Here is a 26,168-nt window from a genome sequence, read left to right as displayed (position 1 = left end):
TTTTATTAAATCCAAACACTTTTATAATATTTAAGTATGTCGAATTGTATTTTAAATATTTAAATCATTGAATTCATTATTTATTTATTATTTATCTCTCTAAACAAACATAAAAGAATTATGTGTCAATAAATTATTTTATGTTTCATATATAAGCGGATAACATAAAAAGGAATTACATTAAATATTTTTGTTTCCCTTTTAACTTTAAGTTATATATTGAATTTTAAGTTTGCTGAAAGCATAACACAACTTCTCTTGTATCTTATATAACGAAAAATTATGTAGTTAAAACCTTATTAGAATATATTTTTTTCAGAGATCATCAGAGTTGTTAAGTAGTATGGAAATTATAAGGTAATTCACTAAAATATCGTAAAAAGAAAAAGTTATGATCTTAACGTAAGATGAAAATTTTAATTAAACATAATTAATATAAAAAGTTATTTTGTCGTCTAATAATGAAAAAAATTGAAAAATGTATTGTCCAATAAAGTCTAGAACATGCTGCTGGTACACTTACATTATATAAAATTCAAATATTTTTCTATTAGGTAGCTAATATTCCGAGCAAATAAAACTTTTTCACTGCACCGTTTGTTATAAATAAAGTCATTTTACTGTGGCTCGAGCAATTAAATAACTTTAAAACCTTGTTCACAACTGCTCATTAACAAAGGCATAACAATTTGTTATACAATAGTCCAACACTGTTTTCAAGCCTTCATATTTGTCAATTAACTACTACTAGAAAAACATGAAGAATTTTACTTGAGCATCGAATTTTTTTTTTCTGTAGTGTTAAAAATAAAAGAAGGGAACGTTGTTTAATCTATAGCGCACTCAATACACACAGGAATAGTGAAAAAAAGGAGTTCAATGACAAACAAGTGGGGTGTATCAATGAAAAAACAGTTGTATATCCACTCAAATAGGATGAGNAAAAAGGAGTTCGATGACAAACAAGTGGGGTGTATCAATGAAAAAACAGTTGTATATCCACTCAAATAGGATGAGATTTTGAATACCTTAAACAAATTGCATTACAGTCCTGAACTTTTTTCTTATACTAAATTGTTTATTATAGTTAAATGGATTTTAAATTGAAAGTCAAAGTAAAATCAAACTAAATTATTGTTATTACTATTAATTTCAAACTGACTTATCTTAAACTGTTCTCGATGTTTTTAGTAAAATCTATAAGAAAATGTCGTTTATAACATAAAACATATGTATTTTCAATATCAATCAATTTCTAATCTCTTTTCGATGACAGCTGAGATGTATGTGGTTTTAAGCTTTAAATGCTTTAAACCAACAATAATATAATTTTTAGAATAACTTTATTGGCTACAGTAATATTATTTCATGAATTGTATATACATGTATAACGGCATCACCACTACCAGAATTTTCTACACAATTTTAATTAATTACATAAGATTAAGATTTACATAGTAGTTAAAAAAAAAATTAAGTTTCCATTAAATATTTTCAACAGTTAAAATTATAATCAATTGAAATAGTTTTCTGACGGCCCATATAAATTGATTAGATAACATTAATCCTACACAATTGATCATAATGCATTGCATAATGTATTTCGCTGTTGTGTTTTATACATTTCTAACGAATCGCACTGTGCGTACTCTACTGTAGTAACTCAAAAATGATAAATTTTGAATTGCTTGTTTGTATATGAAATGGTAAAAATGCACAATTCCTTTACAAAGCAATAGCATATTATGTCTTGTGTGCAAAATTGAACGCGTATTACTAAATAATATTGTTTATTAATAACTGAAAATAATAAATTTATTCCATATATTAGTGTGTTATATTTAGAGTTACTCACAGTGCGATGTTATTTATATCTTTAAATAACATATAATTCAGAAACGTACTATAAAATATCCGTTTTCTTTTTTTTAAATAATAATAATAATAGAATACTAAGCTTGTACAGCGAGATTATAGTTCACATAATTTTAAGCTTCAATATAATTAGTTAGACCGCAAATCGAGGCGAAGTAAGTACAAAGATATCAACTAAATCAATTTAATTCTTGAACAGTCAAATGTTTCCAAATTATATTTGACAAAACAAAATATTTCAATTTTTGTGAAAAAGTACTTACAAAGTTACTTTTAAATTTTAAACTCATTATAAGGTTTAACAAAATTAACCAACAGAGAGCAAAAGAATAGGCTAAACAAACAAATGTCATCAATGTCGGAATAAAATCAGAATAAGGTTGAAATGTGTTGATGTTAAGTACATCATTTATAGTACACGTGACACTTGATGTCACAAATGTATACATTAATTTTAGTAATTATTGTAATTCTTTAAAAAATGACATTTTAGAGATTTTTCATTATATTTAATGGACGTCAACAAATTTGAAAAATTAACCAAAAAAGTAGTTTAAGACAATTAATATATCTATTTTTACTATAAATATTACATGGTTGACTATTAAACAAATCTTTTATGTTTGTAATGTATCCCAATTAAAAAGATAAGTTACTATTTTATTTTTTTGAAATTCAAAACTGTTTTTCCCTAAATGTGATTTCGGTAGACACGCCCTTTTGAAATGGCATCAATTTCAAATTCAACATTCCGAAAAAATATCAAAGTACAAGAATAAATATTTAGAATGTTGTAATATTTTATAAAATAGTTTAATAAAATATATTCAATATTTAAGTCGAATAAAACAAATTATTTACTTTTGATATAAAAATATATAAAAAAATACCTGTGCCTACTTGTACTTTCATCTGTGTATGACTGTTATAATTAAAATAACATATTAAAATTAATGTCTCTTTTGGCAACAAATAATGCAAAAACAGTAAAGTAAAGCCTAATAAAAATTTATATTTAATAAACAATTCATGTGTTATAGTTTTTTAAATGATTCTATTTTTTACTGTTAAGTAATTTACAAGCAATTAAAAGTTAATTATTTAATACTAAAAATCTTTTACCTTGTTTAATTTTTTTCACTGTTATACAATTTCAAGTGTTGATTATTGCCGTCCGAACCAAATATTTTTTTTTATTCGTATATCCGATTTAAGTACTCAATTTGTTTTAAAATTCCCAGCTGTTACTATGAATGTAACCTGACAAATATACATTCAAAAATATTAGTATATAATATATTTTTTATTTCAAAAAATTCAGTTAAAAGATTTTTTTCAACGTTTATTGTTATTATATTTTGTGATCGATCTTTGTAATTTTTTATATTTTGGTTGAATTTTCAAACTTAGGTATAGAAATGTAAAATATAAAAGCACTACGAAGCCATAAAAATATGCAACAAAACAAAAATATTATGTATCCATAAAATTTAAAAAAACCATTTATATGGCTTCAAAAAACAAACATACTATTATGTCAACTGGACGTATTAGACATATTATTGAATAAGTAATAATATGTGAAATTAAAACGACTTTATAAACCTGTGGTTTTACTAAAAACATTAAATGCATCATCAATGAATTTAATCTGAAGTGCTCACACTTAAGTCAAATGTAAATATTATCGGATTTGTTACAAATTTTGTAAAAAATCATTTTTATTTTGGTCATAGACCTTGGATGAATTCAAAAATTTGTAAAATAGCTGGCACCCAAGTGATGTTATGACGTAAGCTAATTTTGTTTTATTTTTATTGAGAAGTCACTTTGTAAATATGTTCAGGATTATATAATTAATATTCCTAAAAAAAAATTAGTCTGAATATTAAGCAAGCTTTAGGATACAAATATTCACATAAATTTCCAATATATTTTTTAATTTTATACAATACTCATTTTTTAAAATATTATTTTGTATAATTAAATTTTACAATAAACAAAGTTTATTTTTTCATGATTTATTCCGTTATTTTTATGTCAGATTTTCATATACATTATGTTTTCTAATGATATATATTACTTTTAGCAAGATTAATAAATTGTTGAAAAACACTTTTAAAACATTTGCTCTTAACAGTAAATGCATGTTAAGACTTAGTGTTGTTAAAAGCCATCCGCTGCTGTTTGTGGGTACGATTAATCTTTTTTTTTAAATTAGTCACTCATCACCATTGTAAAACAAACAACAAGACAACCATAAAGTTATTTATCTATGTTTATACACGAGATTATTTAAACTCGGTTATTATCACAATAATTAAAAATTTACAAAACTCCAAAATAAAAATTTTTTTGGCAAACTTAGATGCAATTCCAATGAGCTATTTTTAAAAATAAATTTAAAAGACGAAAATTTAGACTGCTTTTATAACAAGGGATAACTTACCAATTTTTCAGAATTTTAATAAAATATCAAAACATTATTATGGACTATACATTACAATAATAGTAAAAGAGAGGCATAGTTAAAAATTAACTTGTTTTTTGCAATTTTATTCAATTATATGTTATAATACCACACAATAAAAACATAGGTCATAGAAAACTGTAGAATAAAAAACTTTTTATTATCTGTAAATGAAATTCATAACAAGTCTTTTCAAAGTTAAATTTATATATATAACTTACCTAAATCTGTTACGATGGTTAATCTACTTAGAATTATATTCCTTATTCTATAAGCATTTATTTTAGATTCAATTTAAGTGAATTAACTGTTGGAGCTCTTTTCAAAATTAAAACAAGTTTATTTACAGTGTAGCAATTTATAAAACTATTTTTATCAGAAAACTATTTATTAATAAATCTATATTTCTGTGTTTATTTTATTAATGAATTTTCCAATACTATCATAATCTTCGATTTACGAATAAATTACTACTAGTTTTTTTACTAATAACCTATAAGTTTCGTTTCAATAATAATAAAACTCCAAATAAATTACTATCTTATTGAATGCAAAGATTTTACCCATTGATTTGTAATATTTATGCTTTATAATTTGTCTTTTAATTATTGAGAAAGAATGAAACTGAGAAGTTTCGTTATCCCATTAACTTAATTAATTGTTTGACCCGTTGACTAATGATTACTTTATCGAAAGTCTTCTTTGTATTTTCAATATCATTTGTTTTAACAAGATACAAAAAGAAATTTATAATTCCTTAATAACTAAAATTTTGTTAGCAGTATAATAGTCTATTAAATAAATTTTAAGACTAGGAAATCTTGAATAGTGTTAGAAATTCAAATTAATTGATTTTTAAAAAATAATTACGCTATGAAAATAATTTAAAAAAGAGTACTTAATATTTAACAAAACTATAGCTTTAATAATTATTTATTCTTGGTTATGACCAAATTATATTCTAACGTAAGATATATAAAAAGGTATTGTTAGTATTAAATGAATATTTGAAAGATTAAATATCATTTTAAAAGTATTTAATAAAATATTGTGTGAATTTTTAATATTTCTTAAAATAATTATTATAAGTACAACTATTAAAAAATTAATAGTAATTCAAACTATTAAAACAATATTTTAATTATTGAATATATCAAATACTAATAAAAAATATTAACTTACCACCTATAAAATTGATTTGTTATGTGTCCATATAACAAAAAAATTTACCTAAAGATTTTAACATCTTTTTCGAATTTGATTTATTATAAATAAATTTTAAACGCTTATATAATGTTATTTTATCTAAAATGATTTTTCGAAGTCGGAATGCTTCATTTATTACTACTAACACAGGACCAGATAATATTCCTTATTTGATTGTTTATTTATATATTATTTGTTTTAATTATTCTTAAACTCAAGTAGTTATCCGAATATTTGGACATTAATTTTCCTTTCTCCTATTTTAAAATCGGGTAATAAAACTAACGTGGAAAACTATAGACCAATTTTAAAACTCAGTGACTTGGCTAAGATATTTGAAGAATATATATGTGACAAATTAACAAAAGTAATCTATTAATAAGTCTATTTGTAGTCGATAAAATGAGATGAGATTCATACAATGTAAGTCTACATTGACAAAATTATTAGTTTAAAATCTTTGTATTACAAATATTGTTGAAAAAGAAAGCCAAATTGTTTGGGCCTTCAAAACACAGATTTGAGAAAGACTTTTGATTAAGTAAATCATAATATTTTAATAATTAAGCTTAAATTGTGAAGTATAAAGGACTTTTTTTAACGTGATTAAAATCTTTTTCATTTGCAAAACCCAACAAATTACGATTACTTCTTTTACATCATACTCAATTCAAGTTACGATCGTTTTACCTCAAAGGTGGTAACTTATCTCTCATTTTATTCATTAATTATGTTTCAAATGTTTTTAAAAATTGTTAGTAATTTACTGATGATTTGAAATTACTCATATGTAACTATGTCCTATTTTTTTTTCATTATAAAAATATAGATGAATTATTCAATCGTTTGCTCGTTTTAAGGATTTAGGTGTGTATTTTTTGTCTGATTTAACATGTAATTACCATATTCGAACTACAAGATTGAAAGCACTTAAAATTATGGCTTAAACATAACAAATTATGACAAAATTGTTTCGATTCTGAAAATATCTGTGCATACAATTATTATATATAAATCGTTAGTGCGATCAATTTTAGATTTTACGTTTCAGTGCTTTGGAATCCTTATCAGAAAGCTTCAATAGACAATTTAGAGCGTGTGTAAAACTATATTAAAGACAAGTGTTTTTTTTTTCAATTTAAAATACCTAGTAGTGATAAAATTATGTTATTAACAACACTAAATTTAAAAAAACTTGATAATCATAGAGAAATAAATTATGTCTGTTATATTACAAACTGCTTAATAATAAAATAAACTGCTTCGAATATTTCAATTTAATTCAACTACTTGTTCCCTTCTATAAACACAATATTAATCCTCTTTTTAAAATGCGTTACCATTTCCAATGCTATAATTACTATGAACCGATTATTCGAATGCTAAGAACATATAATAAATTGTGATTTTTTTCAAATTTTTGATTATCTACTCTCCAAATTAAAATTGAATTTTACTTTGAAAAAAAATTACTTATTCTTTATTTGATCTTTTATATTATCATCAATTGTTGTATCGATTAAGTTATTTTAAGTTCTTCTGCTAAATTTTCTACCCGAAAAGATTTTTTAATCATAAATTTATCTTTGTAATTCTTAACTAGTTATTCATATTTGTGTTTTTAATTCAATTATCTAATAATTATATATTTATTTTTATTTTGTTATTTGTTGTACTCTTTTGCCTTAAAGGTGTAAAATATATATTATTATTATTGGTTTTTTTTTAATATGATATTTTCGATTTTCTTAAAATAGTATACTCATCTTCTTTGCACAAAGGGGAAACTCGTTGAAAACAGAAAATAAGTATAAGAAAAATAAATGGTGTTAAGATGATTCATGCGTTCTTCAGTTTCTATTATTCATCCGTTATTACCAAAACAAACATATCTCAAACTCATTAAAACACTTAATATTTCCTCAAATACTAAATTATCACACTAACATAAAGGTAATTAATTTTTCATGAACAATTAGTTGTAAATAATACATTCTTTTGTCATCTTTGAATCTTGATGTATTAAATTTTAAATCTCAAAGAAAAAATATGTATAAATGAGTCAATGTAGAATCTTTTATATATTAAAGAAAAGTTGACTTCATAATTTCCGCACTTTTTTTTTATTCATTGATTGTTAATGGATAGCAAAAACGACAATTATTGATCAAAAGTTTATTATTTTATTGTTTTTGTCTTAAAGTTATAACTTAACAAGTGTTAAAATATGATTATTAACTAGTTATTCTTCCATTTTATAGAACAGTATATATCATTTTAGTAAAACGTCCATTAGAAAATGCAATTGAAGAAATTCTAAACAGTTTAACTACTAAATACTTGACTTATATAAAAACAAGCAAATGCGAGGGAATATTTTTATTTATTTATTTTATAAATTGAAGGTGTCTAAACATATATTATGTTGATATAAAATTGTTATAGAGAATAATAAAAATATTTTTTGTGGAGTTATTTGATACTGAAATAATTCTATTATTTAATACATTTTATAAAAATGAGTATATACATTTATTTCATTAAATAATTTATTATTCATTAAAAAAGCAATTACATTTTTTTTTTGTTATTTGCAATTATATAATATTACAAATCTATATTTTTTGGATTTTGGCAATATTGATATCGTTATCGTTATTTAAAAAACACAAGAATGTTTAATTATTTAATTTAAAAATAAAATTCGAAATTTTTTTTTAACTTCAATATACTAACAAACAATAGCATTTGTTTTAAACGTTCTGAGAATGCATTAATAATTATTTAACATAAAACAATTACGTGTCAATTTTTATTCATTTTAAATTATTATATTATTTATAACTGTGAGTTTCAATTCCGAATTAAAATTTTTGTTTTAGAGGACAAAAGAAATATTAACACAATATTTCGCTAGTTATATAAAATTTGATAATGCTCAACAAATTTCTTTGAATTATGATTATTTTATAATTATTTATATTAATATTTCGCCCAACACTACAAAATATATGAAAATTATTTAGAACTACCGGAAATTATCCTTTTTTCATAAACTTATTTTAAACAGTTTTGAATATTTTTTGTAACATTGAATATGATTTTAAATTACTTAATTTATAAATTAACCACTTAAAATTTTCCTGTTATTATAGAATTATGATTGTTTATTATGTAAATAGTACATTTTTAAAAACTACTGGAGTTTTAAAAATAAAATTTTGTTTTTGATATATTTTAAATAATGTACAAATTAAATTTTTATAATTTATTTATTTTTTTAATACTGTTTAATAACTAAATAATCTTCAATACAAAATACATATGATATCAAGTCTCACTGTAAAGTTTCGTCATTTTTCCGGAAACCATGTTTTAATACAAATAATCCTAAGGGTTCAGGTTATATTGTAAAAATGTCTAATTCTACAAATTCATCAATCAGAATAAGGTTAAATTAGGTACTTTTCAGTTTAATATTCAGTCATGTAAAAATACTTTTTGTATGTATTTTTAATATGTATTCGTATATTCCAGAGATGATATTAAGAATAAGTATTTAAATACAAATAGAAATAGTATTCAAATTATTTAAATTTATTAAATCTTTTAATAGCGTTTTTTATTAAGTTTTTAGATAATTAGTTTGTGAAAATCACCTAATTAAGGGGGAAGGTTCATCTGGATAGTAAAATAATTGTTAAATTATAATTTTTTTAAAAGAACATTTGTTCTTGTGGCCTCCAAAATGTATAATAATGTTTAAATATATATCAATACTATTTTATACCTCAACAATGAGAACAATTGATAAATTATTTTTATATCTACTTGTCTTTGTTGTTTTGAAACCACAGACTCTACACCTCAATAGAAATTTTCCTACAAAATAATCTATTATCTTAAAAAACTGGTCACTACAATATATACATTAATAAGTTCTATTTTAAAGCAGTTGCAAATATAAGGATAGCAATAGTCTTTCCAAAATTTTTAAGTACTAAACTGTGTTGATTTCCTATTACTATAATAAAAATTTAATTCTTTATTATGAAACAACAAGATAATTCAATTAAAAATGAAAAGTATTTAGTATTTCAAATTCAAATACTACTAAAAAGTATTCTTAATATATTTTTCTAAAAATATTTAAAAATTATTCAGAATAATTAATAAATATTCAGATATTAGTATTTAAATAAAAATATTTTAATACTTTAACAAGACTGATAATATTTAACTAAAATTCAAATTTGTTTACTTCGGAATACATAACGACTGTTTGCAGCCTAATTGTCGTAAGTGATATTTACAAACAATAATCAAGTAGGGTTGATTTGAAATATCAATAAGTTACTTTTATGTTTTTAGCAAAAAAAAGTCGTTTATATATATATATATATGAAAATTGTACTATTGGTTTATATTTTATCTACCGTTTTATTATCATACTCTGTAATGTGATATCAACTTTAGTAGATAGATTTGAATACATTTTGTTTTATCATAGAAAATTTTAAGAAAAAAAAATGTTTACATAAAATTAATCACATTATAATTTTTTTAATTTAATACTCATAGTAATTCTTGAACTTTTGTAATAGTATTATGGACATAATATTAAGATGTAAAATTATTTTAATTATTTATTTTTATATATTGTATAATTATTAAATTTTCATTGTGCTTAAAAATGATTTTAAAATGAAATTAAAAATAACTTTTAATAATTACCTGGGTCACTATGTCCAGTTCAAGGTGTATGTTACCTCGCAAAGAGTTAAATAATTATTAAATCACAAGCAGCCCAAAAGCCGGTACTTTTGTGTCGGCATAACAGTATCGCGCATCTCAGTGAACGCACCAATCACGTTAGCATTTACAGCTCATGCCGCTTAAAGCGCCTTCATCAAACTGTTGTCATAGTTCTTTTTTTAATTGTTTCAATTGTTCATTATCATAGTATTAAATAAATAAATATTTTATGATTCAAATTATTTAAAAAAAAATGTAATTCCCAAATAATTTGCAACAAAAAAATATTTCATCAGGAATCATATTTTAAAAAGTTAATTCAAAAGTCTTTAATTGTTTAAAATAGATATTTCTTTATTTTTTTTAGATATAGTTTATAAAAACTGAATATAAAACACAGTATTACGTAAAATAATTAAAAAATACACATGCTTGTTGTTGAGTTACACACCTATGAAAATGACTCTAACTTTATATGAATCTAACAATGTGTCAAAAATTTTAATTTATAATTTTTAGTTAAGAAAACAGAATTTAAGTTTATCGAATTGATTATATGAGCACTCAATAATTATCTAATTCATAAATACAAAAAAGAATCTGTTAAACAAAATATTTTCCTTCCCACTTGAAAATATAACTTTCTTTAATAGATACTTAAAAAAACACTTTTTCCCTTAATAAATTATATCCTATAAATAATTACCTTCTGATCACATAATACATTTATTAACCTAGTTAGCGTAAGGGTTTCAGTCTCTAAAGAGATATGTAACTCCCTCAAATGAGTTGAACTTTATTTTGACTGGAAGAGGTAAGCAATGTGTTGGAGAAGTTTCTTGTTAAAGTTTTTATTAAAATCTCTAAATTGGAATGTGGAACGCACAGACAAATTTTTGAAGCTACATGAATTATCAAAATATTTTAAAAATCTTTATAAAAAGCTTACTTAATATTATAAGTGTTGGGGTATATAACAAAAAGAGTATATTCCGCATACGAAAAAAAGATATAATTTAAAAATTGTTGACAGTTACATGGGTAGCTATTAAAATATCTTAATGTACATTAAGATATCGAAATTCCAGATTACTTTTTTTCAAAACAATTCATAAAAATCACTTTTTCTCTTAGGATATTTATTTTAATATATATTTTACTTAGAATAATATATTAAATTAATAATATTAATTTTACAACTGACGAATATAAAAAATATTTTTTTATTAAACAGACAATGTTCAATTAGCCCTAACATTAAATTCTTTATAAAAAATATACAGCTTTATTTATTTATATTTACTACAATAATTGTCATGAAATTGATTAACACTATTAACCAATATTTATTAACACTAATTACTTGTATACTATAATGCATGTATAAAATTATGTGTTTGATTAAAATTTTTTGTATTTAAAGTCAACAAAAAAAAATTAATAATTTATTATACATATTAAGTAAGGAAACAGGTCAACTGTTATAACCCACGAGAACAATTGAAATCCGCTTCCTTACTCACTGAACACCTTATTATTTATTCAATTAGCAAATTTTTTATCGGCATAACCAAGTAATGATGAAACACAGATAAAAAATATTTAAAAAATCAAAAAGTCACTGTCAGGTGTGGGGTTCGAACCCACGCTCCCGTTTGGGAACCAGAGCTTAAATCTGGCGCCTTAGACCGCTCGGCCAACCTGACTCGATGTTACGACTTATGATTACACACTTATTTAAATTTCGTATAAAAAAATATAATTTATTTAATAAATTACTATTAAAGCATAAAAGTTAAACATAAAAATAATGTAAAATAAATTTTACAAATTTTTAAAAATACAAAATTTTATATTAATCTCCAGTATTATTTAAAAATAAATTAAACACATTTGTGTACTTCACCAAAGAATCACTAAAATATAAGCATCTAAGCGCTAGTGCCGACCCCGTCGCCATTGTAATTTTTAGCGAAAAACGTATTCGATATGTTTATTAGATTTAAATATAAGAATAAATATTTAAATTGCACTAACCTTATTCTTACATGATTTTCACGTTTATTTGTATATGAAAAAAATGTTTTGAAAAAATATGCTTATGGGGTGGTAAAATGTAAACATAAAATATGTAAATTATTTGTATAAAAATATGTATCTTACAATGTATTAATAAAATCATATATATATATATTATATACGTCGATAATATAAATATATATAAATTTTGTATTAAAACTTAATAATCTATTTAAAACTGGCTTTTTGAGTTAATTATTTATAACATTTTTTAATTTTAAATAAAACTGCTTTATGTTCTTACTTATACAAGTTATTTTTATCTCTGAATCGTCAACACAGTGTAAAACTATATAAAATTCTTCCTAAATAAATAATTTTAATAAGAAATATTCAAAATTATTACATGTTCACAACATACAAGGACTAACTGAAATACTCGTCATAACTCCTGTACAGTCATAAAATAAATTTTACAGTTTATTCAATCTTATTAATTTTAGTTATAAATTTTGAATAATTAATTAAGCAAAAAATTGACATGGTGATATGCGTGGGTATCTCACATTTGTAGAGGACCAGGGTCTCTAATAAATCCGGCCCTGACCGGTACTTAGTTAAAAATGAATGGAATCTAACTTGAACCTACCTAGGAAAAATAGTAAATACATATTTAATCAGTAATATTATGTTCACTGTTAATAATTTGACGAATTTTATTTTATTTCAACACTAACTTCTCCGGATCTATGAAGTTTGTAATTAGTATAATTTTAAATGGATTATTACAATAATTAATTTTACAAAATTAATAACACCAATTAATATTTGATTACTAAAGAAATTATAGCTGTTTAGTAAAATATCATGTTGAAATATTTATGAAATATTATCACAATAAAAATGTATAGATATTAACAATGTTTTTATTTTTATATATATTATTTTTAAATATAATTTTATACTTTTTTTTTAAAGAACTAAACAGCATTATTTAGAAAAATTCAGTAAAACTTGATAATTAACATTCAGTATATTATTATCATTTATGTATTTAATAACTACATGTTACACAGAAAACATGTAATTATTATATGTTCACTAAAAATGGGGTGTTGTATTTTGTAGTTTTAATGCCGATGATATACATATGAGATTACATTAAAATAATCGCACAAAACTTTAAATGTATACGCCCAAGGACATGTGTAATTTGAAGAAAATTTTGAAGGGGCTTTAAACCATTTTGTCTAAGTGTATGGTTTAATAGAAAGTTTAAGAAAAAATAGAAATAAAATCTTATACACAGGTAATTTATCTCAAATGTTATGTTTTACAGAGTATTTCACCAGGATTTTTTGACATTTTTAATAACTTTTGATTCGGCAAAAATTTGCTAAATATTATATTTTAAAATTATATGTTTTATTATTTGTCAGTAATAGAAAAAATATTTAAATAAGTTTTTATTTTTTCAAAATTTTGAAACAGCCATTTTTACAAAATATTTTAACCGGCCAATAACAATTTTAGGAAAATACTCATTGGGTTTTTATGTTAAAATAACCATAATATAACCATAACTATACTTCAAGCAGCTATAAATAACGACTGGACAAACATGTGATCTTGGAATTTTATATTTTGTCTAAGCAATATACTAGAATTGAGTTTTTATAATTATTTTAATATTATAAGTACATATTTAAATGGGACTTATGAGCGCCTAAAATTCTCTTTCAGACCACTGTGCAACACTTTGATTTGAAGCATCAACAGTTAATTTTAAGAGAAGTACTGAATCAAAATGTGTTAATACTGTATTTAATAAGAATATTTCTTTTATTTTAAATAAAATAAATTTTAATTTATTTAAATTGATCATTACAGCGCATAGACCAATTAATAGTTTCTTAATCTTTCATACTACACCAAATAATATAATATCACAATTAACTTATCGAGATAATATATTTAATTCAGTGAATTCTCTAAATAAAAGCAAGTTTAAATCAATTTAATCCTATAATTTATTACAGTTTAAAANAAAAGCAAGTTTAAATCAATTTAATCCTATAATTTATTACAGTTTAAAATTAAATTAAATATTGTTTTTCTATTTTGTGCTTTAATATCTGGATATTCGTCTTAATTACAATTGGTCGTCCCATTGAATAAATGATTCAGGCAACAAAAAAATATTTTATCCCCTCATATTTATTATTTTGGGGTAACCCTAAAATCAGCTTATGGTGTTCAAGCAAAAGGAAATAAGTGTAAAATTACAACTTTTGGAAAAATCAAATTGAAAATTACAGTGTACATTTTCACATGAAAAACATACAAAATAATGTTTTAAAGCAAAAATTATACTCTTTGTAAATTTCAATTTCATTTTTCTAAAAGTTACAATTTTACATTTATTCTCCTTTGGCCGAACATCGCAAATTTAACTAGAACAGGGCAATTGTCATGTAGCATAAACTTTTCTTTGTTCTACTTTTATAATATTATTAATCATTTTAAGTAAATTATTATAATATATATAGTAATTTAATAATATTTTAAAGCTTTATACTATTTTTCATTTTATTAGCTCTATAAGGTAGAAGTGTTAAAAAATATTTTATAAAATCACATGTATAATACATAAGTAATCAGTTTAAAACGTTTAAAATATTCCATAACACCAATGTAAATTCTGAAATGTTTAGTTTTTTAAACACGTTTAAAAAAATAATAGAATTAATAACAATATTAAAATATAACACTGCCTAAAAGGTTTGTTTGACCTTAAGTATACATTAGAAATAGCAGAAATTTCTATTGAAAATAAATGTAATTGATTAAGAAATTTTATGTTAATTATGTGTACAATATCTTTTGAGTGTGATCAATATTTCACGTAATTTTGTAAAAAATTGTCAGTCATAGGAAAAACTACAAAATACTTTGGGAATAATACAATGTTAAAGTCCCACATTTAATTCGCGAATTAAAGGAATGAGTACAGGATTATATTGAGTAGGAAGAATGTTTGTTTTTAATTACCTACAAATTCGCCCTTGGCGTTAGGTTAACTACAATATAATCTGAGATCTAAAAAAAAGGTATCGGTAAGGTGAATATATAATAAAGCTTATTTGTGCACCACATAACATGCCACTTAGAATTCTCCGTGTCCATTTTTAATTAACATTTTTTCCTCTTATATTATGTTATTACTTATTTTTCGTAGTCAAGGTGACCTAATATTATTATTTTATATATATAAATCATCATTTTGTAAAATAGATAGTAATAAATAATTTGGTAGCAAAATATAATTTTTTTTTTTTAGAAATATTACCTTATTTTTAACTTTCCATTAACGTGTGATGAATTCTTTAAAGCGCGAAGCCTTAGTCAACAATTGATGGCATTGACCTTCGGCTTCTCCAGTTAATAGAAAAAATATTAATACACTACATTTTTATACTTTTGAAATTGATTTTAAATAGAAGAATCTTTAAATTGAATCCAAGCAAAATGAAATTAATTTTTCTGTAGCCTCGATGAAATGGTAAAAAGGTATTGGTATTGTAATATTGTACATATTTTTTTATGCCTGTCCATAAAAATTCTCAGCTCTCACTGGATCGATTCAATGGTCAATNTTGAACACACAATTCAAAACATTGCTAATGACACAATTATTGTTTGCAACAATTTGCTTAACGTGCAAAAATTAATTAACATTCCTATAAGCTCATACAAATATTAATGATGTCGCATTGTAAAAGAATCTATGTAAAACATAGTTCAATTAAAAAAATCAGTTAATAAAAAATATTAATTTAATTTGAAAAAAAGCATGAAGTCTGATTTCAAAAATTTTGATCAATACAAACATTTTTAGTTAAAAAAAAAAATACAAAAAAATTTGTCAGAAGTGGGATTCGAACCCACGCCCTCAGATGAGGACCAGAACGCTCAATTACACCTATATGATAGGCCAAGGGAAACCTTGAGTCTGGCGCCTTAGACCGCTCGGCCATCCTGACATGTATGCTTGAGCTAAATATAAATTAAATTAAATTTAAAAAAATATTTCTTCATAAGACTTTATGATAAACTCATAACATAATAAACCATTAAATTAAAAAATAAATGAGATAATATTGAAAAAAAAATTGTATTTATAGAATTTCTACAAAAATTAAAAATAATTACTACCCGAAATATTCCATACATATCAGAGCAGCTAGTATTTAAACAGATTCTTTTTAAATATCAAGAAAAATATATTATTTAGTTTCAATTATATTATGAAAGTTAATGAATTATTTAGGATTATTTTTGTAGCAAATTTATAAACAATTCTAAAATAAATACTACTGCACACTTCTATATTCTAAATTTGTTTCTATTATTTTTTACTACATCATATATTGCATTTATATTACAAAGTATAAAAATGTATAATTTAAAAAATATATCATTGATAAAAATTACACTTAAAAATTTGTCAGAAGTGGGATTCGAACCCACGCCCTCAGATGAGGACCAGAACGCTCAATTTCACCTACATAGTAGGCCAAGGGAACCCTTGAGTCTGGCGCCTTAGACCGCTCGGCCATCCTGACATGTAGACTAAATGTTATAATCAAACATGTTAGATTTATACAAGATGTTACAGATGCGAAATTGATTTTTTTTTTTTATTATAGTAACTAAGTAATGTAAGAACAAAATCAAATAATGAAAAACAGGTGTTTAAAATATTTTTGAATATAAATTAATTGCAATAAAACTTAATGCTTAAACAGCCTGATTTATACGTAAAAATATCTTTTTAACTTACAATTTATTAAGATATTAAGTATTACAAAAAATAAACACTTAGTAATAAACGATATTAATGACTAACATTCATTTGTTATTAATTTAATAATTAAACGTAATAACATTGTGAATTGCACAATATTAAAATTTGCACAACACCGAAAAAAAAAAATGATTTTAGCAGTAAAAATTATTTACCCTTTCATTACATATTTATATAAAACAATTCATTATATGGATTATAATAGCTCTAGGCTTTTTAGTTTCGCAAAGGCCAATACGTCTTTGTAATCAATAACTAATGAATAACTAATGAATTTTAAAATACAAGATTAAAAATATTTTTTATTCTAAGCTCTAAACTAAATGATTTTTTAAATAAATCATAAGCCATGAAACTATAGCAGAAACTTATTAATTATATATTTTAAACGGGATGTTTATGTATAAAACTGTTTACTCTTTTTGAACACACAATTCAAAACATTGCTAATGACACAATTATTGTTTGCAACAATTTGCTTAACGTGCAAAAATTAATTAACAATCCTATAAGCTTACACAAATATTAATGATGTCGCATTATAAAAGAATCTATGTAAAACATAGTTCAATTAAAAGTGTCAGTTAATAAAAAATATTAATTAAAGTTGAAAAAAAGCATGCAGTCTGATTTCAAAAATTTTGATCAATACAAAATTTTCTAGTTAAAAAAAAAATACAAAAAAATTTGTCAGAAGTGGGATTCGAACCCACGCCCTCAGATGAGGACCAGAACGCTCAACCGACCTGCATTGCAGGCCAAGGGTAACCTTGAGTCTGGCGCCTTAGACCGCTCGGCCATCCTGACATGCAAGTAGCTTGTAAAAATAGGTATATTTAATACACATTGCGTAATCATTTTTATCAAATTATAATGAATGTTTTAATAAAATTAAAATCAAATTAAATTTATTAATATTAATTTTAATTCACATAAGTACATAACAAAATACAAATGTTCACAAAAAACAAAACAATCTCAAATTATAATCCATTTGCATTAACTCGAAAAATTGTTTTCACATATTATCACCTATTAGAATATAATATTAAAAGTATTAACAAAAAAATTACAAACTAAAAAATTCCTTTTTGAAATTTTTTTACGTAATTATAACTGACATATTTACATTAATAACATTTTTGATAAGAAGAATGTTATGAAAAAATAAAACTTTATCAAATCAAAAAATTTTAAAAGAAATATTAACAATATCGTCACTAAGACATAAAATATACGGACACAGATTTATTTCAATTTAAATAATCAGTCACAAAGCAAAATTATTGTAAACTGAGCATAACCAAATTTTCTATAGTTTAGTAGTAATAAAAATAATTTATAATATTGTAATGTATGATTTTTCCGATCAAGGAAACAAAGATGGATTACATAAAATCAAAAAATACTATCATATTTTCAAGGAAGGGTTAATTTAGTTATTTAAAGTAGTAAAAATGGTTTGAAACTATTATTTTCTTAAATTTATATGCTATTTGAAGGAGAGTTAACAAATTTAAAACCTCAAATTCTCTTATTAGTTCTTTGCTGCCCAATAATGACGCTAAAATACTATATATATATAAAAAGGTTAAACGTATTTCTTTGATGTTACAATATACAGCATGATAGAGATACATACTCAATATTTTAACACTTGCTAATCAGATTAAGCTAATGCTTTAAGTAAATTATGAACACTTTTTCACAATTATAAATTATTCATCGTTCTATATACTGCACTCTAGAACGTAAATTTTTAAGTTATAGTAATTGTCAATTTCACTAGATGTCTCTATACTGTATTAAAAATAACATTATGTATATTAAGTCTCAAACTTATTTTTCAATTATAACTTGTTTTTAAAATAATTACGACTTTTAATAATTATTCTTCCATAGCTATTTATGTTTTGTCTCTCCATTTTAAACAAATTTATCCTCGAAAAGAAATAAAAGACTATTAACCAAAATTTCTAACAATAATAAATAACATTTGCAGATAGATTTCGTTAAGGCATCATAATTATATAAAATAATCATGAGACACTAAATATATATAATACTTAATTATGAGCAACTAGACAAATCTTGTGAAAAATTGTAATTAGTGTTATAAATATATATATACTCAGGTTGCGGTACCTTACAACTTTTTCTTAAGTATTAAATCAAATCAAGAAATAATAATTATTTGTAATAATAAGTTTGACAATAATCCACGAAAAAACGATTGTTTTTTAATTAAAATCTTGATTAGTTTAAAATTTATGGTCAATTACCTTCTTGGCATCATACATCATTTCTATTCAATTCATCAGTATTAAGATATCACTTCCACCCATATTGAGGAGTCATCTTAAATTTAACTGCTATAATTAGAATTTATTAATGAGTATTTCTTTTGTGCTTTTACCTCTAAATACATATAAAACCAAAGATTTCGTTCTATAAATACTGAACTATTCCAAAATACTTTACTACAAATTACTTCTAATTTCACAGTGTTTTATTTTACAATATGATCTTAATTATCTTTTCAATACTCTAACTTAATATGTGTTATAGATTTTCTACAAAAGAAAAATGTTAAAGAAATACATCGTTTATATTTAGAGTTTTTTGGATCTATTACGCGAACTTATTATTACTATCAATTTATTCTTCACTCAAATTTTTATGCTATTTTAGTATGTCCAGATGACATCTTTTTTTATTATCCATCTTCTTTTAAAGTTAAATTATAAAATTGAATAAGTACAATTTTTTTTTTTTTAATTTACAAGATCATATTTAACACGTCTATTTTTCATGTATTTTCATTACAAAGAATCTTAGCTATAGCTGACAATAAGACTTTGGAACTTCAAGTCGATTGGTAATATATAACCTATAGGTGACTGACTCGCGATCCAAATCTAGCCCCGAAGGTAAAAAATTGACCAATCATATTAACCAAACAACCAATATTAAACACCAAAGTTGTTTTTATTTTTATTGTTTTTTTTTTTTGTATTTATCTATAAATTACTTGTCTGCACGTAGTTAATGATTGATTTACTTATCGAATATCGGAGTGTATCAAATTTCAAAAAGCTGACTCAGAACAAACTTTAGGACGTCTTTTTTTATTACAGTACATATTTTTATACATTGGGATTCAATATATTAAATTTATATGATGTCTTTTTTTAATTTAATACATTCATTGATTATATTTTTTTCTGGTCGTTGAACATTTTTTTTAACTACCTGGTATCCGCTATAAAAACTAATTGTTCACTCTTGCTTTAGATAATCTCTAAGTTTATTTAATTATTACATTCAATAAAGATTCTTTGGTAGTTATATTAATCTCATGATTACAAACAACTTTATTGAAGTTCTTTTTCGAACTCTATTTTCTTCCAAAAATTATCTTAAATACTATACTATAATTTAAAATTGTTTGCATGTTTTATTTCGAATAAATGAAGTAACAACAATTATAATAGTTCACTTTATATTTGCCGAGGAGGCTTAAAAAAAAATAACATAATATAACACACTGAAAATAATGTTTTATAAATATTATACACATTCATTTTTTACAAATATTTTATCCATTATATTATACACAATACATATTCTACACATATATATTATTAATAATAATAATAATTAAAGAAATATAACGCGAAAAAGTAAGTATAATTTGAGAACATTATAAAGTACAATTACCTTTTTTTACATTAATAGTCCTAAAGACCACATTACAACATTTCGTTTACATATTCAGTACATTTCACCTGTTATGGTGTATAAAAAAATTACACAATTTTTACATAAAAAAAAAAAATAGCGTCACCGCATTACAAAAAAAAAAATTAATAATAATAATAACATCGTTGTTGAAGTGGACAATTAAAGAGCAGGTAATAAAAAAAAGAAGTATAGGCTTTAGGCGACAATGGAATTGGAGTTTGCAGGAAGAGAAGGATGTGATAGGAATTTTTCTTTCGGACTGAATCAACAGTATAATCAAAAATGGTCTTTTAGAGCAAATGTCTTTCACACATTTTATCGAAAACTATGTTTTAATATTCTAACTGCTTGTTATCCAACATGCATTTTTTTTCGTACGGTTATTACTATTATAATGATATAAACAAACAAAAAAAAAAAAACAACTAACAAAATTAATGTAACTTCATTTCCATCTAATTGTGAATTTTCTTTTCATCGACTAATTAGGTCGTTAAAGTTAAGTGATGTAGAAATCAATCGCTTAACTGGGAGCCCGCACTGTGGTGTCATTGTCGGGCGGCGACGTGGGAGGTAGTGATTCCGGCGTCCTAGCAATCACTACTTTAGACTCAGCAACGTCCACGCCACTATAACAGCTCTCCGAATCTTCCAACGATGAGTGATCATCACCTTCACTAAGGAACTTGGCCCCTGTAGTCGACTTGGGCGAATGTTTGGAGCCCACTGAGGTGGCAGTAATTGTTGACGGGTCTGACTGTTCTGATGTTGTCACCGTGTCATGCTTTTTCCACTTGGTCCGTCGATTTTGGAACCAAATCTTCACCTAAATGAACAATAAACAAACATTTTTAAAAATGCTATAACATTAGTGAAGTTGGATTTCAGTTCTCTTTTTTTAATGTTTACGATTAATATAGCATATGTTAAAATAACATCAAATAAACGTTGTAATTTATATATATTTATAATGGCGGGGATGAAAAATTGGAAATTTTGGTTAACGACATAAGTATAAAACACATATATCATATAAAATAATGCATCGTCGAAAAAAAACTTTGTGAGTCTGTCATAATGTTTTGTGTCTTCTGTGCACGTGTTACGGAGTCAAACAATTTCTAAGTTCGTTCGCAAAGTATCCGGCGCAACTGTAGTCGCCACATTAATCCTATTGCAAAACCCTCCTATATAGTAATCATAGTTATACTAGAGAGGCAATGAAAGAAATACGGTAAAACGTCATGATTCCAATGAGAAACTGCATCTAAAATGTCGATCAAGTCGAAATTAAAGTGTAACAAACTACTTTTAAAAGTAAATAGCGCGTATATTATTACTCTGAGATAACCAAAAAATGTTAAGATCACTAGAGAAATCAGATGAATAACATAGTTGTCTACTTTGCACAAAAGTTACACAGACAAAACAATGAAAATAACAGCAATAGTAGACATATCTAAAATATATTCTTCTAATTTGCGGCGAAATAAAAAATATGTAATTTGCACTCGTCGTATATTCCTCACTTTTTAGAAACAATTATTTTTATAAAAATACGTATGGATTTCGTCTAATCTCACGAAAATAACGTTTCTTATAAAGGCCTTTAAGTATCGAGTATCTGGAAACGTAAATAAAAAAACATAGAAAAAGTATATCCTATAAGTTGTAAGTAAAAAAGAAAAATGAAAATACCACTGCGGTGAAAAATGTTTTGTTTTTATACCTAGTTTTGTTTTTTATACATTTTACAGATATGGGATCGTCTGATGTTTCTTTACAATTCTGTTCCACTTCAACTACACTAATATTGTCACATAACTCTAGTAGACAAGAATGTTTGACTTTTTTTTTTGTAATTCTGTCTCTTCAATCAACCCCTCAAGGTATCCAAACACGATTAATTTGATTCCCGAAATAAAAGTCACATATAACGCCGAATTATTTCTAAAAAACTAAATAAACAGTATAAAACCTAATAAATATAAGTGTTTTAATTACTTAAAAGTGTTGACGAACAAACAAACATATTATTTCTATCATACAATCTATACATTGATTTAAGTAATATTTTTCTATTTTGTATTATATTTCAAATATATCTGAAATATTATCTCAAATTACATTCAACGACTATCAAATTAAAATGTTAAAGTGAGTGTTTGATAGTCTTAAAAAAAAACCAAGAACTGCAAACGAAGTTTGCAACAAGTGCAATAAAAAGTTATAAATAATAAGCGAAAAGCGGAACAGCGATTTATGTAAGGGAAATACTAATAAAAAAAAAAAACGATGGTAATTTCAATGGATCTCGTGCGTTAATATGAATTACCTAACTTTATAAACAAAAGTTTTTCAAGATCTAAAATATCTTCGTCGACTTCAAAAAAATAGCTCTACTTCTGTTGCTAATAAGAGTTTAAATATATATATACATGTATATGCACTTATTTACGATAATATTATATATATACAAATTCAATTATTCAATTAATGAGCAAAAGAGGAATTCTATAAATACACTTTTTTTTAGCTCATATGTCACAAAAAAAAAACCATTAAGCATCAAAATTACTATTGTACGTCGTTTGGGTACAAATATCATCTAATAACATAATAATTAATTTCCATAAGAGTTTGTGTTGTTTGCAGGATACTTGAACAATACGGTAAATCAATGGCATACCATTCAAAATAAATGTTTGCTTTTTTTCATCATAAAAAATTAAAACAATGCAATTTAAACCTGCTGATATTATTATTGTCATGTTTGAGTGTGTCTATGTCAATCTCCGAAAAAGGGCCGTTTGGACGTTTTCGGTCAAATGATAGCAGAAGGTGTTTTCCATTACGATCCCTCGATGCTACAGAACAAACAAGAGGCAAAACCCTTCGGGTAAAAACACATCCGCACACTTAAGGTCACGTGACTAATAATAATGCCATATAAGCGTCGTGCACCGTGTCCTCTGCCCATTAGAGTAATGAGCCTCGAGCAGCATTACGATGGCGATGCGACCGAGTGGGGGAGGGGTCGCATATAATTTCAAGAGGTAATGTAAAGCGCTGGCTTTCCTCCTCACTCAGCGCGTATTTGTCGCAGAACAAACGATTCGTAATCAATTGATATTTCCTCTTTGTTTTATTGTTAGCCTCAGCCATTACGGCAAACAAGCCCGCCGGTAATTCGAACTGCAATGAAATCTGGCAAATCGAGTCTACCGGAAAAAAACGGTGTACAATTAAAAAGAGAAACGGTCCGATTAACTACAGTTTTTAAACGGACACGTTGCATTCCTGTTGATAGTTTACTAGCCAATCCAAACCAATCGGTCTTTGATAAATAAAGTGTCACACATTTAATACTCTGCAGATGTGTGCGATTTGTCAAAAAAATCAATACACGAATTTTTTGCGTAACGAGATTGCAAATTACAAATAATTAAAAAAATCTTAAATAACTTACAAAATGCAATAAATCTAAACGAAGAGAGATCGTTTTAAATCAGCATGTAGTAATCAAAAAAAAAAAGAAAAATATATCGACTGTAATTATGAATAAAAAAGATAAATTATTTTTTCCATCAATAATAATATCAGAGCACATTATTTGTTATAAATGACGGCGAACTCGAAATTAACTTGTCGTACGTGTGCGCTAATTCCATTTGTTGTTAACCAAAACTATAAATTAACCAATTAAAAATGAATAAATAATATCTCGTGACAATTTATCGTCACACACTTTCGACACGCTGTTCATATGAAACTTCTGTCGGAATATTCAGAATGACAAACACATTTGAGATAACTCGCGCGGTTCGTGACACATGAGAAACGAGCGCACAGACTGTCGTAATAAATAAATAACGACGATAAACTCGACGCTACGGTAATTGTATCGATAACAGTGTACATGAATTGCCTACTTACACGGCTCGTTATATGCGATTGACCGGGCAAACATCAAGAAATAAACTCGGCGCCCAAATAAAGGCGAGTGTGTACCATGACGCGTTGTCAGAGACACCGTAACGAAGTGAACGTTGCCGAGGGAAAAACACAATTACCATAATGGCACAATTCGTCGGCGACGTAATCGTTAAGGTCAGGCGGCCGGAGGTGTTCATGGGCGCGGATTTGTACGAGAGGCGATTGATGGCCTTCGGGGAAGACGAAACGAACAGGCGAACAAAACGGGTCCAATAACGACGGGGAAACACTGTCATCGTGTGCCTGCACCCCTTTCGTTTCGATTTAATGATCCGAAGTGCATAACCGAGCTGTTCTTCCAGGCCGGGCTGCCCCGTAATAAGTCTTGCGATTGCACGAGAAAGATCTGCATTATTATTTTTTTCTCGCTCGCCGACAGAGAAGTGGAATAATACAATGCGCCGCGGCGGAGGGCGAGTAATTCGTATTACACAAAGCGTCGGCGTGTGGCACACGCTCTGCCCGTCGTCGTATTGAGCCATTAGCGTGTTTTATGTAGTTATAATAGTCGTCGTCGTCGCCATCGCTGTCACCGTCATCCTCAACAACCCCACGCCGTTCGTTTATTGATCCCGGCCACGTTCCTCCGGCGCACACCGCGGCCGGGCGGGAAGGCAGGCCGGCTGGAGGAACAGCGGAGAGTGCGGTGTGCGTAATACGTATAATATTATTACTGTTGTTAGAAAACCGTTTGTACCAAATAAAACGGTCGTTTTAACTGTATTATAAGTGTACGTACACTGTTAGCGCTCTCTGGCCAAGGACGTCGACAGAGAACACTCAGCCGCCCACAAACGACGAGAAAACACTTTACCGGAAGGGGTGGCGGAATTTTCTTTTGCCGACTACTCAAAAACGATCTACACGACACAATGCGTCAGAGGGGAGAAAGAAAAACGCACTCGACACGAACACTTTAAACGATTGTATATTTTTTTTTTACTCCACGCCGGAAATTAACAACGAGTTATTGATTTTTAATACATAAATACGTATAAGTCAGTAATAACTTTTGAATGTAGAAATTCGAGTACATTTCAAAAAAAAACAACGCGATCATCACAATTTCAGATCGTAATCTTCTCGGATTTTCAACGACTTCAAGAAACACGATTGATAATAATACGAAAAAAACGCAACACATCCCACCGAGTAATGAAATGTTATTCCTCAGGTAATAACTGACGGATCAAAAACGAAACTTAAATAGTTGAAATGTAAAACGTTTAGAGGAAA

The 26,168-nt window shown here is 25.4% G+C and overlaps 2 protein-coding genes and 4 non-coding genes across 9 annotated transcripts in view; all 6 read right to left on the bottom strand.

The window, feature by feature from the left end:
- Positions 1-10,400, bottom strand: part of LOC126907436 (tachykinins-like) — a 38,343-nt gene extending 27,943 nt beyond the window's left edge. For 2 of the 4 annotated variants that reach the window (XM_050688714.1, XM_050688715.1), the window contains exons 1-2: positions 10,286-10,400; positions 2,998-3,135 (exon numbers count right to left, since the gene is read on the bottom strand). The gene's annotated coding sequence lies outside the window, so the exon portion shown is untranslated. The remainder of the gene's footprint in view (positions 1-2,997; positions 3,136-10,285) is intronic. The other 2 variants (XM_050688716.1, XM_050688717.1) reach the window with 2 other exon arrangements.
- A 1,528-nt stretch (positions 10,401-11,928) lies between these two features.
- Positions 11,929-12,012, bottom strand: Trnal-uaa (transfer RNA leucine (anticodon UAA)). The gene has a single exon. It is a non-coding gene; the product is annotated as a tRNA-Leu (tRNA).
- A 4,236-nt stretch (positions 12,013-16,248) lies between these two features.
- On the bottom strand, positions 16,249-16,368 carry Trnal-caa (transfer RNA leucine (anticodon CAA)). Its single transcript has 2 exons — positions 16,331-16,368; positions 16,249-16,294 (listed from the first exon to the last, which is right to left on the bottom strand). It is a non-coding gene; the product is annotated as a tRNA-Leu (tRNA).
- Positions 16,369-16,830: 462 nt separating this feature from the next.
- On the bottom strand, positions 16,831-16,950 carry Trnal-caa (transfer RNA leucine (anticodon CAA)). The gene is made up of 2 exons: positions 16,913-16,950; positions 16,831-16,876 (listed from the first exon to the last, which is right to left on the bottom strand). It is a non-coding gene; the product is annotated as a tRNA-Leu (tRNA).
- Positions 16,951-17,880: 930 nt separating this feature from the next.
- On the bottom strand, positions 17,881-17,999 carry Trnal-caa (transfer RNA leucine (anticodon CAA)). The gene is made up of 2 exons: positions 17,962-17,999; positions 17,881-17,926 (listed from the first exon to the last, which is right to left on the bottom strand). It is a non-coding gene; the product is annotated as a tRNA-Leu (tRNA).
- A 2,672-nt stretch (positions 18,000-20,671) lies between these two features.
- LOC126906673 (homeobox protein ceh-31-like) overlaps positions 20,672-26,168 on the bottom strand; it is a 48,745-nt gene continuing 43,248 nt past the window's right edge. Inside the window, exon 3 of the mRNA XM_050687383.1 lies at positions 20,672-21,762. Coding sequence (XP_050543340.1) covers positions 21,460-21,762 — 303 coding nt within the window. The 3' untranslated portion in view covers positions 20,672-21,459. The remainder of the gene's footprint in view (positions 21,763-26,168) is intronic.

Source organism: Daktulosphaira vitifoliae, unplaced genomic scaffold (genome assembly GCF_025091365.1).
Source record: "Daktulosphaira vitifoliae isolate Bord-2020 unplaced genomic scaffold, ASM2509136v1 Scaffold_5, whole genome shotgun sequence".
Taxonomy (NCBI): Eukaryota; Metazoa; Arthropoda; class Insecta; order Hemiptera; family Phylloxeridae; genus Daktulosphaira; species Daktulosphaira vitifoliae.
This window is presented reverse-complemented; position numbering and strand designations above follow the sequence as displayed.